The sequence below is a fragment of the Mustela putorius genome, unplaced genomic scaffold, assembly GCF_011764305.1.
Source record: "Mustela putorius furo isolate JIRA1106 unplaced genomic scaffold, ASM1176430v1.1 tig00003859_pilon_pilon_pilon, whole genome shotgun sequence".
NCBI classification, from domain to species: domain Eukaryota; kingdom Metazoa; phylum Chordata; class Mammalia; order Carnivora; family Mustelidae; genus Mustela; species Mustela putorius.
In genome coordinates, this window is record NW_025422011.1 from 32794299 (window position 1) to 32809624 (window position 15326).

A 15326-nucleotide genomic window follows, 5' to 3' on the forward strand; every position below is an offset into this window, starting at 1 on the left:
ACCTCTCTTGAATATATTCATACCTCATTTGCATTTTAGTAGAACTTGACTCGGTGGATTTGACATACTGCAGTACAAAAAATATTTCTCATTTTATGACTTCAAAGACTTGAAAATTTCACCAACAATCACACAGTATCAAAGCTGATGAGCTTGGTGAATTGCTAACTACTGTTCATACTACCACCCCTTCGTGATACCACTTGAGAAAAGAAACAGAAATGCTGGCTCTTCACCAATGTTCAGAAGTATTACATTTCTGGGGGTGCTTGGGTGGCTCAGTTGGTTAAGCCACTGCCTTTGGCTCGGGTCATGATCCTGGGGTCCTGGGATCGAGCCCCACGTCGGTCTCCCTGCTCTCCGGGAAGCCTGCTTCTCCCTCTCCCACTCACCCAGCTTGTGTTCCCTCTCTCATCCTGTCTCTCTCTCACAAATAAATAAATAAAATAAAATAAAATAAGTATCACATTTCTACCAGCAATTTCAGTGATTCCTGTCATTTAATCATTTACTATTATTATAAACGTAAAATCTTCTCTGTAACTTTTTTTTTTTTTTTTTTTTTTTTTTTTTTATTTTAAAGATTTTTATTTATTTATTTGACAGAGAGAGATCACAAGTAGACAGAGAGGCAGGCAGAGAGAGAGAGGGAAGCAGGCTCCCTGCTGAGCAGAGAGCCCGATGCGGGCCTCGATCCCAGGACCCCGAGATCATGACCTGAGCCGAAGGCAGCGGCTTAACCCACTGAGCCACCCAGGCGCCCTTCTCTGTAACTTCTAATAGTATCACTCTGTGGTAAGTGGTGATACTAACGTTCAAGTTAAAATTGTGGCCTGGAAGGAATCACTTTAGAACAGGAGTTAAGTATTACAAAACTGTCAAAGAATGTGAACAACTGCCACGAGGGAACAATTGGCAAACTATTAGAGGTAGCTGCTGAAAAAATAAGGTGCAGCATTAAAGCAAGAATATTTTACAAGGATTATATAACTCCCAAACACCTACCAAACTCCCCACACAAAGAGGTAATTCAAAGCAGAATCCTGAATTATGCCAGTTTGGGATTTTTGACTTGTATATCTCCCAGAATGCATCTGTGACTACTTTGCACTTAATATAAAACTTTTAGAGACACTGCTGCTGTGGGCTGTTGTTTGGGTAATGGATGCCCAATGACTGGACCCAGGGTGAGCATCTGAATTAAGGATAGCCAACCCGTGGCCATGTGTAGCCCGGGAAGCAGTCTGGTACAAAAAGCATAAATGGCTTTGCCCAGTAGGAACAAGGATGATTAGCAAGGCTGGACCTTCTCTACGGAAGTTGAAAAGGAAATGTATGGGGAACCAGGTGGAAGCAAAAGAAACAAAAAGACACAACGAGCAAAGCAGGGAGGGTGCTCCCTGTAAGGGTGCCCTCACAGTAATTGTGGGGCCCCAGAGGAAGGATCCATAACCTGCCATGCCAGCCTCCAAAACTGCCTTGGATTCCAGAACATAAACTTCATTGGGATTTCTCGGATACTTCTATTTCTTTAGTGCCACTGTGGATCCATAATAAATCCTGAGACCGGAGGTAGTTCGAGAAAGCTACTGCCTAATATGTACACTCTTTCCCTGGTAAGATCTTCCTATAGAAGTAATAAGTTCTCTACTCTTGCTTTCACTCACAGAAGGGCCTTCAAATGCTAAGGGAAAGAAATTCTTCTGTAAAAAAGTAGCTCTACATACCTGCATTTTTTTCTCTTGTTCATTTTCTCCAATCATCCCAGTACCTGTTACACTTTCACTGCCATCAATGGACACCTAGAAGAATAAAATAAAGCTTTAAAAAGTTTCACCTTTTGGGGCGCCTGGGTGGCTCAGTGGGTTAAACCTCTGCCTTCGGCTCGGGTCATGATCCCAGGGTCCTGGGATTAAGCCCCACATCGGGCTCTCTGCTCAGCGGGGAGCCTGCTTCCCCCACTCTCTCTGCCTGCTGCTCTGCCTACTTGTGATCTCTGTCAAATAAATAAATAAAATATTTTTTAAAAAAAGTTTCACCCTTTGCCATTTCTTTGGGTGATAAGTACACAGGGATTCATTATCATTTATTTTTGTGTGTGTTTGAAATTTTCTACTATAAAAAGTGGGGAAAAGAAACCTTTTAAATTGTATGAAAGATACATGTTCCGTGCAAGGAAAAAACCCAGTATTTTTGATGTAAAACTTCACTGAGACTTTCCTTCACTTTTTCCAATCTCGAATTTCTGCTTCTTAATTCATAAACTGTTCCATCTATACTTTATTATTTATTTTACGGCACTCATCCTTGAATATATCTTTCTGTGACTTATCAGTCCCCATTTCTTTTCTATAAGCTCTTATTCCATTCTTGTTATCTGTACTTAACTATTTTTTCCTACACTTTACTTCTTTTAAGATAAATGCTGATCTCCTTAAGGCTGTCTGATTTTGACTTTGAATTGCTAGTTTCTTCTTCGATAAAGTAGACTTTTTTTGTTTTATTTTAATGAAAAGTAAAGAAGCTATATCTGGGACATTCTTGACAGTGTAAAATGCTGTACCTTTGCTGCATACTGTTCCAGAGCACTGATGGTATCGGGGTCAATCGTGGCATCTCCAGTGTGCAGACCTGCCACCGTCCCATCAGCCTGAATTGCCAAGATGGTGTCCGATTGCGGGACCTGCACCGCATGGTGAATGTACGCAGTGGTGCCGTCTTCCAGCTGCACCGCCTGTAAGGCGCTCTGGTCATAACTGTCTGGGGGAGAGGAAGAGAAGGGCATGAAATTATAGGTAGTCTGACAGAGTTACAGATTTAAAGGAAGAAGGGAAGGAACTTTGGCTGAGTAGGTCCATGTGCTTCACATGTGTGCTCTCCTTCAATTCCTCACAACAATTCTGTGAGGTAGGTGTATGTACCACCCTCATTCAGGAAAAGGGAAACTGAATTCTGGGGGAAGGAAAGTCACTTTCCTTAGAAACCAGAAAATGGAAAAAACTAACATTTAACAGTCAAAATCAGTATGTGGAGGAACCATGATCTAAACTCATGCCAGGATGACTCCAAAGTCCATGGGCTTTTTTTTCCCCCTTCTAAATAAGCATGTTCAGATATATAGAGCTTTGTAAAATCATAAATCTAGACAATCACAATGAATCTGTGATTAAGTTCCCCTGCCAAAGAAAAAAATTCAGAGTTTACATCTTCTTAGCTTTAATTAAATTACTTACAAATTTAAGTATTCCAAATTTAAAAAAATTTCCCCCTTTGGTTTCACAACTAAAGTCTTTCTAAAACATGTAATGTCATTCTGTAATATATTCTATAAGGTAATAATAGCTCACATTTTTCAAGCCTTTACTAGGTGACAAATAGTATGCTTTACATATGTTTGCACATTTTGTCCTCAAAACTACCCTATGATGTGGATACTTACTGTAACACTCATTTTACCGAGGATGAAACTGAAGCATAGGTTAAATAATTTGAACAAGGTCACACAGCTAAAAGACAGCAGGCCCAGATTTGAACCCAGACAGTCTGGCTTCAGAGCTATGCTCATTACTACTATGCATTCCACCTCAAACCCCTGGAACTCCCTACACGAAGTTAAAAAGCGTTAACATTTTTGCCACATTGGCTTCAAATAAATTTAAAATTTTTATTTCATCTTAAAGACCAACATAATAGCAAAGGATCTTGCTTAAAAATTATATTCAATGGGGTGCCTGGGTGGCTCAGTGGGTTAAAGCCTCATGCTCAGGTCATGATCCTAGGGTCCTGGGATCGAGCCCTACATGGAGCTCTCTGCTCAGCAGGAAGCCTGCTTCCTCCTCTCTCTCTGCCTGCCTCTCTGCCTACTTGTGATCTCTCTCTGTCAAATAAATAAATAAAATCTTTAAAAAAAATAGTTATATTCGAGGAGTGCCCGGATGGCTCGGTCAGTTGAGCGTCTGCCTTTGGCTCGGGTCATTACTTCGGAGCCCTGGATTAAGCCCCACATTGGGCTCCCTGCTCAGCCTAGAGCCTGCTTCTCCCTCTCCCCCGCAGCTCATACTCTCTCTTTCAAATAAATAAAATCTTAAAAAATATATATTTAAGAGGGAAAAAATCAATAATTTAAATTTCAAATGTTTAATTTTATATTCAAATAGTAGCCTCTACTTGAAGTCTTTCAGAGACCAGGGGTTTGCCCTTCCAACCTGTTACTGGGCAGCTCAAATGATCACGAAGTTTTTCCTTAGAATGTGCCCAAATCCACCATCTTGTATTTCGGAAAACAAGTACAAATCTTTTACGTGACAGCATTTCAGCAAATACAGACAGGTCTTACTTTTCTTGCACTCCTCCCTTCTTCCTATTTCCAAAGTTAGTTTACCTTTGGAGGTGTGGTGAATAAACGCTGTCGTTCCATCTTCTAGTTGCACTGCTTGACCATCCTCTAAACGCAAACTGTCCCCTGCTCAAGAACAATGATTACATTTAGATCCCACGTTTCCTAACGATCGGATAACTCGGCGATAAGACTCAATAAACCATTAAACACATTATAAAAACCTACACGTGCTTTAGGAGTCCTTGAACACTACAGTATTTTCAGTAAAGCTACTGTAAGTAAGTGTTAGTAAAAAAAAAAGCAGAATACTTGTTTTAGGAATATCTACTAGTAAGTAAGGAGAGTTGAAAAAAGAGGGAGATAAAAGAAAATGAGAGACATGCGGGAGTGAGCTCAAGTGATAGAAATATTCACGTAGGACTACTGTCCATTTATCTCCAGAGTACAGTCCAGTAATTTCTTTTCTGTGATTTTTAAGACAAAGTCTCAATGAAGTCCAAATGGTCTTTAGATCCTCTCTTTGCCACCTACTGATCTCCCCTTTCAAAAGAAGGACTAGAGACCTGAACCAAGTTTACACCAGTAAGAGTTTACACTCCAAGTTTACACCTGGAGGCAGCAAATACCCAAGGATGAGAATCAGGAGCGTAAGTATCAAATACTTACTACTTTTAGGTATGGGTACATGTTGAACGTAGGCAGCAGAACCATCTTCCAGCTGAATGACCTGGCCATCTATGAGTTTTCCATCTGGAGCAAAAGATTTAAGCCAATAAATTAGCCCAAGCAAACATTTTAAACTTTATACAATTTCAAAATGGTATCAACTATAAAAACATACACTACTTAAGATCATGTTCATCTTGATTCTTCCCTCAATGTTCTGAGGCAATTCAAAAACACATCCAGTGATCCTACAGAAAGCAGAAAATCCTCCCTCAGCCATTCTTCCTCCCCTCCAATTTTCAGTTAATTAAGTTCAAGAGGAAGAGTGGCTCATCACGGCAAGCTATGGGAGCTGAATCTCTTTACCTTTCAGAGCCACTTAGAACAGTGACCCTGACTGCAGGGAAGCTGAAACTGAGAAGACTGACAGATTCATCAGTGTATCTGAGGCCAGATGTCCTTCTCACTCCTAGGTGCTATTCGTCCCTCAACTATGTATACATGCATTCAGTAGGTTCCCATAAAAACAGGGAGTTGGGAGCACTGAGCTATTTCTTGGCAAAAGTAAACGCTGATTTACAGATAATGTTATAAAAGCAAAACCAAACGTTTATACTTCCATGTATATTTTGTAAAGACCTTACATGATAACTCGGAAGTAAAAAAGCAAGAGGGGTCTTACTAGAAAGTGGTTGGGGACAACCCCCCATTAATTTTGACACCCCAGAGTATATTCTAAATGTCTCAAAGGTTGTCCCCAAATTATCAAAACACACTTAAGTGAACCTGAAACTACTGAAAATTACCACATGCAATACAGAGGCTTAATGATGGGCCGGGAAGGGGGGCGGGTAGTTGCTAGGCACTCCAACTCTGAGGTTACAAATTGCCAGTATTAATCAATGGGCTGTGTATGTGGCACATACCTTTAGAATTATGTTGTATATAAGCAGTGGAACCATCTGCAAGTGTTACAGCTTGCAAGCTTACACCTTCCATATTCTCTAAATTGTCACCATCTATTATTTAAAAAAAAGTTATTTTCTTTAGATAACTGTCAAAACTACATGCTAAATTTTTTAAATGAAAATCAGGCATAAGGCAGATTGCTTTAGACTCAAATGGGATTTCTTCTAGCATTTACAAAAAATATTTCCATGCCCTACTGTACCCAGTGTCCACAGCAGGAGAATCCCATGATCCCGTCAAATGAAACTGCTCACCTGCCACCGTTACTGCCTCTGTCAGGCACAGGGTAACGTGTTGAGCCTCCATTCCTCCTCCAGGAAACTCTGTCATTCCCTGAGAATCTCGATTTATTTGGGCTAACAACATTTTCTACCTTGAGGAAAAATACAAGCACTTGAGAACAAAGAACAATGCAAATAAAACAAAAACGACAAAGAATATTTAGGAACCACAGAAATGTGCTACAGAAATAAACAGTGTTTGAAATAAGCTGAAATTTCACTTAATATGCAGGGTAAGAGTATCCATCCACAGTCCAAAGCATGCTTTCATAATCCATCAGAAAACTATTGAGCACACTGACAACTCTGGCCTATCGGTTTTGTCCTATGTCTAGTTTTCACAACTTTGGGTTTAACATAAGATTCCCACTTATTCCCACAATCCTGTTGCCTCAATCTGCAGAAAGCTGCCCTGCTTCTGGCCACTTCTCACTTCGCCATCACTGCCCTAATTCAAGCCACTGCCACCTTTTGCCCACATAACTGCCACACTACAGCATCCTAATGGGTCTCCCTGCTGGCCCTGTGACCTCCCCACGGTCTCTTACCAACACAACAGTCACTGTGACCTTTAGAAGGGAAAAGTTAGATCATGTCCCTCTGCTGCTCAAAACCTTCTGATAACTTACCAGAGTAAAGCCAAAAGTCTTCACCCTGGCCGATGAGCCCGATGATCTTGCCCCTCACTTCCTACTGCTTTCCATCTCATTCATTTCATTTCAGCCACACTGGTGTCCTTCCTTTTGCTCAAACATACAGGGTGATGTTGCCTCGCAACCTTTACATTTCATGTTCCTTCTGCCCGAAACGTGCTTTACAGTCTCTTCACTGTTATTCCCTCATTTTCTTCAAGTCTTTGTTTACTGTTGTCACCCCAATGAGAGCTTCCTGTTCACTTCATTTCAAGCTGCCCTCCCAACCATGATATACCCTAGCCCTCTTCCTTCCTTTATATTTCTACATAGCACTTAATATTTGACATATGACATATATTTAGCTTGTTTCTTTTTGTTTGTTTGTTTTAGAGGGAGAAGGGGTGGGGGTGAAGAGAGGCAGAGGGAGAAGAGGAGAGAGAATCTAGCTCCACACCCAGTGCAGAGGCCAATATGGGGCTCAATCTCATGACTCTAAGATCATAACCCGAGCCAAAATTAAGAGACAATGTTTAACTGACTAAGCCACCCAGGTACCCCTATTTAGTTCCTTTCTTATCTATTTTTCCCTCATGAGAACACACTGGGATTTTTATCTACTTGCTTACCTCCGACTCACACATAACAGACATATAATAGGTGCTAAAATGGATGAATGGCTCTTTTACCAGTCACCATCACAACCTCTTTCTTCTCTTTTCCTACTCTCAGGTCCCATTATTATCTCCTTAGGCCGTGAGTTGCTTCAAACAGTGGATGGTATAACTTAGCTGCCTTGTGCCAAGGAATTGGTCCAGAGGATCTCCTGAGGACTTTCCAGTTCTAAAGATCTGATTTTAGTGCCAATATTTAAAACAACAATGTTCAGAAAGTAATAATTTACAATTATATTTATGATTACTTGAAGATTTTGTTTTAGAAACCCTCTGGATTAAAGCCAGAACTGGTAATTTATGCTCATAGAAAAGAATCACCACTGTGATAAAAGTCAATCAAGGACTTTTTTTTCAGGGAGTCCTGAAAGATTCACACCCATAACTGTTCACGGAGCAGTATGAAACCTCAACACTTCCTTGCTGCCTCTAAGGGCTAACAGAGAAGTCTCAGAGTAATACTAGTATTCTGCAGCGAAGATGCCTGATGAGAGTAGGATTGGGAGAGGTTAATTTTCGAAGAAATTCTCTCACTCTGTAATGCAAATAAATTAAGATAAGGAAATGGAAGGGAAACACCTATAAAGATGTAGTAAGTAAGCATTGTGATTTCTGGAGTATTCTAGGAGATTAAATTTTTAAAAGGCAAATTACAAGATAATTTGGGTCATGATATTAAGAAACGTCTAAGGTTTGTTATTTTCATTCAATTACCTACAATCTCCAAATAACTACAATATATATCATCAATAGGTAACTAACACATCTGCAATAAATAAAGTTCTCCCTTTCCTGCAAGCTGGTCAACTGTTAAATTTCCTTTTTTTTTTTTTTTTTTAAGATTTTATTTATTTATTTGGGAGAGAGAGAGAGCATGAGGAGAGAGGTCAGAGGGAGAAGCAGACTCCCTGCTGAGCACGGATGTGGGACTCCATCCCAGGACTGCAGGATCATGACCTGGGCCAAAGGCAGTCACTTAACCAACTGAGCCACCCAGGTGCCCTGTTAAATTTCTTTAGGAAGGCTTCAGCGCCTACAGTTTCAAACTAATGGGGGGAAGAAAAGCTATATTAGCTGAAGGAAGAAAAGACAACTGTTTCCTGGACACAAACTGATGGCAAATACATGAAGGAGTGATGGGAGAAAGGGCTTAGAGGAGTTCAAATGGCACAATTACCAGAGATAATAAGTGATGGCAGGTATACAGTGCATTTTTTTTTTTAAAGAAAAGACTAGGATACAAAGGACTTTGTTAGAAAACGATCACATGGGGGGAAATAGGACAGTGAAGAAAAGGCAAAAATGGGCCACAGACCCAACACTCTGCTGTTGCTCATATCTTATCCATCATGTCTTCTTGATGATTTCTGTCACTGACATTTTTGGGATGTGTGGAAATGAACATGTGAGATATATATAACATCTTAGAAAGGGCCACCTTATGAAATGTAGTCAATTTCATGTGCTTTAATAATGAATCGTGAGCCAAAGTCAGACACAGAAGAGGCTATCCTGAAGCACCACAGGAAACTCCAAGAAGACACAGTATATAATAAACAAACTCCCTGCCTTTCTGGAAGATAATAATGCAGGTCAGCCTAAGAAAAACAAACATACCATTGGGCGCCTGGGTGGCTCAGTCGGTTAAGCATCTGCCCTCAGCTCAGGTCATGATCCCAGGATCCTGGGTTGGAGCCCCACATCAGGCTCCCTGCTCAACAGGGAGTCTGCTTCTACCTCTTCTTCTGCCCTTCCCCCTGCTTGTGCTCTCTTGTATTCTCTAATTAATAAAATCTTAAAAAAAAAAAAAAAAGACAAATACTGCATGATTCCACTAATATGAGTTATCGAACGTAGTCAAACTCTTAGAAAGTAGAATGGTGGTTGCCAGAGACTAGGGGATGGGGAAAAAGGGACTTGTTCCTCCCCAGAGACGCATTTTTGCAAGATGAAAACTTTCTAGAGGTCTGTAGCACAACCCTGTGTATAAACACTACTGTATTGTACTTAAAAATGGTTAAAATGTGGGGCGCCTGGGTGGCTCAGCAGGTTAAAGCCTCTGCTTTCGGCTCGGGTCGTGATCCCAGGGTCCTGGGATCGAGCCCCACATCGGGCTCTCTGCTCCGCAGGGGGCCTGCGTCCTCCTTTCTCTCTGCCTGCCTCTCTGCCTACTTGTGATCTCTGTCAAATAAATAAATAAAATCTTTAAAAAAAAAAAAAAAAAAAAAAAAAAATGGTTAAAATGTAAATTTTATGTTCTGCTTTTTTTACCATAATTTTTTTTAAAAAGAATTAGGTGGCTCAGTTAAGTGTCCTGGGATGGAGCTCTGAGTTTAAAAAAATAAAATAAAAAACAAAATAAAAATGACTTTACTGATGTATAATCCACATACCACAATATTTACCCATTTAAGGTATATAATTCAATGGCTTTAATATATTCAAAGTTGTGCAAACACCACAACCTATATTCAGAATATTTTTATCACTTTCAAAAAGAAAACCTCATTCCCACCCTACCCCCTAAAGCTCTAGGCAATCAATCACTAAGCTACTTTCTATATCTATAGATCTTCTTCTGGATATTTCACATGAATGGAATTCCACAGTATGGGATCTTTTGTGACTGGCTTCTTTCACTTAAAATGTCTTCTAGGTTCGTCCATGTTGTAGCATAGATCAGTATTTCATTCTTTTATTGCTGAATAATGGTCCATTGTGTAAATGGACATTTTATTTATCCAATCATTTGAATTGTTTGTATCTAGATATTTGGGCCATTTTACACAGTTTGGCTATCATGAATAATGCTACAAACACTGATGTACAAGTTTTTATGTGGACATAGATTTCACATCTCTTGGGGATATGTATGTAAGTAATTGCTGGGTCATATGGTAACTCTATGCTTAAATTTTGAGGAACTGTCAAACTTTTCCAAAGCAGTTGCACCATATTACATTCCCACTAGCAATGTATCAGCTTCCAATTTCTCAATTTCTCATCTTAGCTAACAGTTTTATCAGTCTTTGATTATAGCCATTCTTGTGTGTATGAAGTTGTATTTCATTGTGGCTTTGATTTACATTTCCCTTATGGCTAATAATGTTGACCATATTTTCATATGCTTACTGACCTTTGGTATATCTTCTCTGGAGAAATAGCTACTCAGATCCTATGTCTATTTTTGCCTGTTTTTTAAGTTTTTAAATTTTTTTTTTTTTTAATTTTAAGTAGGCTCCAAACCCAATGTGGAGCTTGAATGCAAGACCTCAAGATGAAGAGTGCACACTCTACCAATTGAGCCAACCAGGTGCCGCTGCTTTCTCTATTTTTTAAAATGGGTTGTCTTTTTATCATGGAATTGTAAGAGTTCTTTATATATTCTAGATATTAATACTTTATCAGATAGAGGATTTGCAAATATTTTCTCCCATTCTGTGGGTTGTCCTCCTATTCAGCCTCAAGGAATACAGTTTCAACAAGGGATAAAATAAAAGATGCTCACCTTAAAGAATCTTCAGATTTTTAGTTTTGATACTTCTACTCTTGGTATACTTCATTTTCCAAACCACCAATTCAGTCTGGGAAATGGACACCATTTTCAAATTCAGTGCATATTATGGAAGATTTAAAATCTTTATTAGCAGTTAGGGTCCTTTTTTCAAACTAAATATTATCTCGAACCCAAATATAAGAAACAGCTAAAAGTAGCATTTTATTATAAATGCATTTTTAAAAAAAGATTTTATTTATTTATTTGTCAGACAGAGACACAGCAAGAGAGCGAACCCAAGCAGGAGAAATGGGAGAGAGAGAAGCAGGCTTCTCGATGAGCAGGGAGCCCTACACAGGGCTCAATCCCAGAATCCCAAGATCATTACCTGAGCAGAAACTTAAGGCAGACACTTAAACGACTGAGCCACCCAGGCACCCCCATAAATGTATTTTTTAAAAAGACTATTTAATTAGACAGAGATGGAGAGAGCACAAACCAGAGGAGAGGCAGAAGAAGCTGACTCCCACTGAACCGAGAGCCTGACAGGGGTCTGGATCTAGAAAGCCTGCAATCACGACTGAAGCCAAAAGCAGACTCTTAACAGACTGAGCCACCCAGGTGCCCCATAAATGCATTTTTAAGTGCAACCCTTCAACTTTACTCACTCAATGAGAATTAAACTACTTAAATTGAAAATTTCAAATCAAGGTAATATATGCCAATAGCAGGTTTATGCACCCAGTATACTGAATAACCAAAAGAAACAAAAAGACAATCATAATTTACACAAGATTAGTTCAGAGGATAACCAGGTTTTTAAAATTCTCATAGTATTCTTCAGTTAAACAGATCAGCATTAAAGAACAGTATAATTTTGGGGGGCGCCTGGATGGTTCAGTGGGTTAAAGCCTCTGCCTTTGGCTCAGGTCATGATCCCAGGGTCCTGGGATCCAGCCGCGCATCGGGCTCTCTGCTCAGCAGAGAGCTGCTTCCTCTTCTCTCTCTCTGCCTGCCTCTCTGCCTACTTGTGATCTCTGTTGAATAAATAAATAAAATCGTAAAAAAAAAAAAGTATAATTTTTACTATATGCATTCTGTAGGTTAAAAAAAAAATCTTCACCATATATAACTTTCATACAGTTAATGTTTCAGGTTGAATCACCAGTTGTAAAAGACTGAGCGTGGCAGTACCTGGGTGCTTAAGTGGTCAGGCATCTGCCTTCAGCTGGGGTCATGATTCCAGGGTCCTGGGATCAGAGTCCCACATCTGACTCCTTGCTCAGGGAGGCTGCTTCTCCCCTTGCCTGCAGCTCCCCCTGCTTGTGCTCTCTCTCTTTAATAAATAAAATCTTTTTCAAAAAGAATTAAAAAAAGATTTTATTTATTTATCTGACAGAGAGAGCAAGAACACAAGCGTGGGGAATAGGGAGAGGGAGAAGCAGGCCTCCCGCTGAGCAGGGAGACCAGTGGCTGTGGGGGGGAGGTGTCAATCTCAGAACCCTGTGATCATGACCTGAGCCCAAAGCAGATGCTTAATGACTGAGCCACCCAGGTAGCCTCAAAAATAAAAGTCTTTAAAAAAAAAAAAAGGGGGGGGGCGCCTGGGTGGCTCAGTGGGTTGAGCCGCTGCCTTCGGCTCAGGTCATGATCTCAGGGTCCTGGGATCGAGTCCCACATCGGGCTCTCTGCTTAGCAGGGAGCCTGCTTCCTCCTCTCTCTCTCTCTCTGCCTGCCTCTCTGCCTACTTGTGATCTCTCTCTGTCAAATAAATAAAATCTTTAAAAAAAAAAAAAAAAAAGCTAACATAAGGAAATTACAATTAGTTCTCACAAAATAATTATGTACATATTTCAATCTCTTGTTTAAAAGTAGTTTAAAGCAAAACAGCAACCATCACCACAACCTTATGTTAAAAAAAATAGAAATCTAAGTAGATTTTGGAAGAAGGGATTGCTTTTTTTTTTTTTAAGATTTTATTTGTTTTACAGAGAGACAGACAGAGTGTATGCACACAAGCAGGGGGAGGGAGAGGGACCAAAAGGCTTTGTGCTGAGCATGGAGCCCAACATGGGGCTGGATCTCAAGGCCCTGAGATCATGACCCTGAGAACATGATGTGAGCTGAAATCAAGAGTCAGTTCCTCACTGACTGAGCCACCCAGGTGCCCCTAAACCCAGTCTTAAATTCACAACAGAGCAACTGCCAACTTCATGACTTTTTATACTTCAAAACCTTTGTTTTCCACCTTCTCACACATTAACTACTGCAGTAACACCTTTACCACTCTTTGCTCCAATCTCATCCTTCCAGTTAATAACACTGCCAACTGTCTTATCTTGTTTTCATACACCATTAAAATTTTCATCGCATATAACACTGTAATATAAATGTGAAAGTTAAAAAGAATCATTTCCAGGGTGCCAAGGTGGCTCAGTGGGTTAAGCCGCTGCTTTCGGCTCAGGTCATGATCTAAGGGTCCTGGGATCGAGTCCCGAATCCGGCTCTCTGCTCAGCAGGGAGCCTGCTTCCTCCTCTCTCTCTCTCTGCCTGCCTCTCTGCCTACTTGTGATCTCTCTCTGTCAAATAAATAAACAAAATCTTTTTAAAGATTTTGTTTATTTATTTGACAGAGATCACAGGTAGGCAGAGAAGCAGGCAGAGAGAGTGGGAAGCAGGCTCCCTGCTGAGCAGAGAGCGATGCGGGGCTCGATCCCAGGACCCTGAGATCATGACCTGAGCCGAAGGCAGCGGCTTAACCCACTGAGCCACCCAGGCGCCCCTCAACATCAACTTTTTTACAAAAATCACTAGCATGATGCATTCTAGTTAGGGTTCTTTATTTTTTTTAAAGGGTTTTGTTTTGTTTTTAGATTTTATTTATTTATTTTAGAGAGTGAGAGAAGGAGCAAGGAGAGGGGAAAAGGGAGAGGGAGAAGCAGACAGACTTCCTGCTGAGCAGGGAGCCAGAAGTGGGGCTTGATCCCAGGATCCTGGGATTATGACATGAGCTGAAGGCAGACACTTAACTGAGCCACCCAGGTGCCCCAAGTTCAGGTTACTCTAAAGTAGAGCAAGGACTTAAGATCCTTGCAAATGAATGATGAGATAGGATCCTCCAGATTTGAACATTTTCCCCTATGATCGCTCATAGTTGTACCATTTAGAGGTGTAAGTCCAATTCCTTGGTCTGACAGTCAGGCTACTTTCCAATCTGGTTCCCATTTATTTTTCAAACTTCATCTCCTACTATTCTTTTAGGTCTTTAAATTTACCATGATCAACTATTGGAAAAAAATATGTTTGTTAGATAAATATCTAGGACTGATATTTTGAGTAGTATATGTATACATAATATATACATGTATGTGTATATACATACATGTGAATATGTGTATACACACATGTATATGTATTAATATGTGTGTGTGCACACACAAGCTTTTAGAGAGGTAAAAAAGAAGTCTTTGCCTTTAAGAAACTTATTCCATGGTGGGACACAAGTAAAAACAGATCATTAGGGGCACCTAGGTGGCTCGGTCAGTTAAGGTTTGCTAAGTCTGCCTTTGGCTCAGGTCACAGCTCAGGTCAGGATTTCAGTCTGTGTCAGGCTCCTCACTCAGCAGGGAGTCGGTTTCTCCCTCCATCCCTCACCTTGGCCATGCTCTCCCTCTCTCAGATAAATAATAAAAATAAGATCTTAAGAAAAAAAAGAAAACAGATCATTAAAACACAATGTGTGGTGGCAGGCGAGGGACCCCACAACAATTAGAACTATCAATATTTTAAATGTAAATCTTCAACCAAGTAATTCTTCTTGGGACTTATTAGACACTCTCAAGTGTGCAAAGTTCATTGTAGTATTATTTACAGTTGTAAAAAATAGTCAATAATCTAAAAGTGCACCCAAAAGAATATATTAAATGACATTCATAAATGAAACATGCAAACATGAAAAAGACTGGGATTGAGGTGCCTGGGGGGCTCGGTCGGCTGGGTCAGCTCCGTCGTTAAGCTTCTGCCTGCCTTCCACTCAGGTCATGATCCCAGAGTCCTGGGATGAAGCCCTGCATCATTCCCTGATCAGTATTCCCTGATCAGCGGGAAGCCTGCTTCTCCCTCTTCCACTCCCCGTTTTTGTTCCCTCTTTCGCTGTGTCTCTGTCAAATGAAGAAATAAAATCTTTAAAAAAAAAAAGAAAGAGGGGTGCCTGGGTGGCTCAGTGGGTTAAAGCCTTTGCCTTCAGCTCGGGTCATAGTCCCGGGGTCC

At 40.4% G+C, this 15326-nt stretch overlaps 1 protein-coding gene across 7 annotated transcripts in view; it reads right to left on the reverse strand.

The window, feature by feature from the left end:
- Nucleotides 1-15326, reverse strand: part of ZNF143 (zinc finger protein 143) — a 59741-nt gene that overhangs the window by 37849 nt on the left and 6566 nt on the right. The window contains exons 2-8 of one of the 7 annotated variants that reach the window (XM_045065844.1): nucleotides 11070-11145; nucleotides 6229-6343; nucleotides 5932-6024; nucleotides 5006-5089; nucleotides 4382-4465; nucleotides 2564-2760; nucleotides 1728-1802 (exon numbers count right to left, since the gene is read on the reverse strand). In XM_045065844.1, the coding sequence (XP_044921779.1) occupies nucleotides 1728-1802; nucleotides 2564-2760; nucleotides 4382-4465; nucleotides 5006-5089; nucleotides 5932-6024; nucleotides 6229-6340 (645 nt within the window). In that variant the 5' untranslated portion in view covers nucleotides 6341-6343; nucleotides 11070-11145. Of the gene's footprint in view, nucleotides 1-1727; nucleotides 1803-2563; nucleotides 2761-4381; nucleotides 4466-5005; nucleotides 5090-5931; nucleotides 6025-6228; nucleotides 6348-6884; nucleotides 7311-9178; nucleotides 9212-11069; nucleotides 11146-15326 lie in introns of those variants that run through there. The other 6 variants (XM_004751955.3, XM_004751956.3, XM_004751952.3 and 3 more) reach the window with 6 other exon arrangements.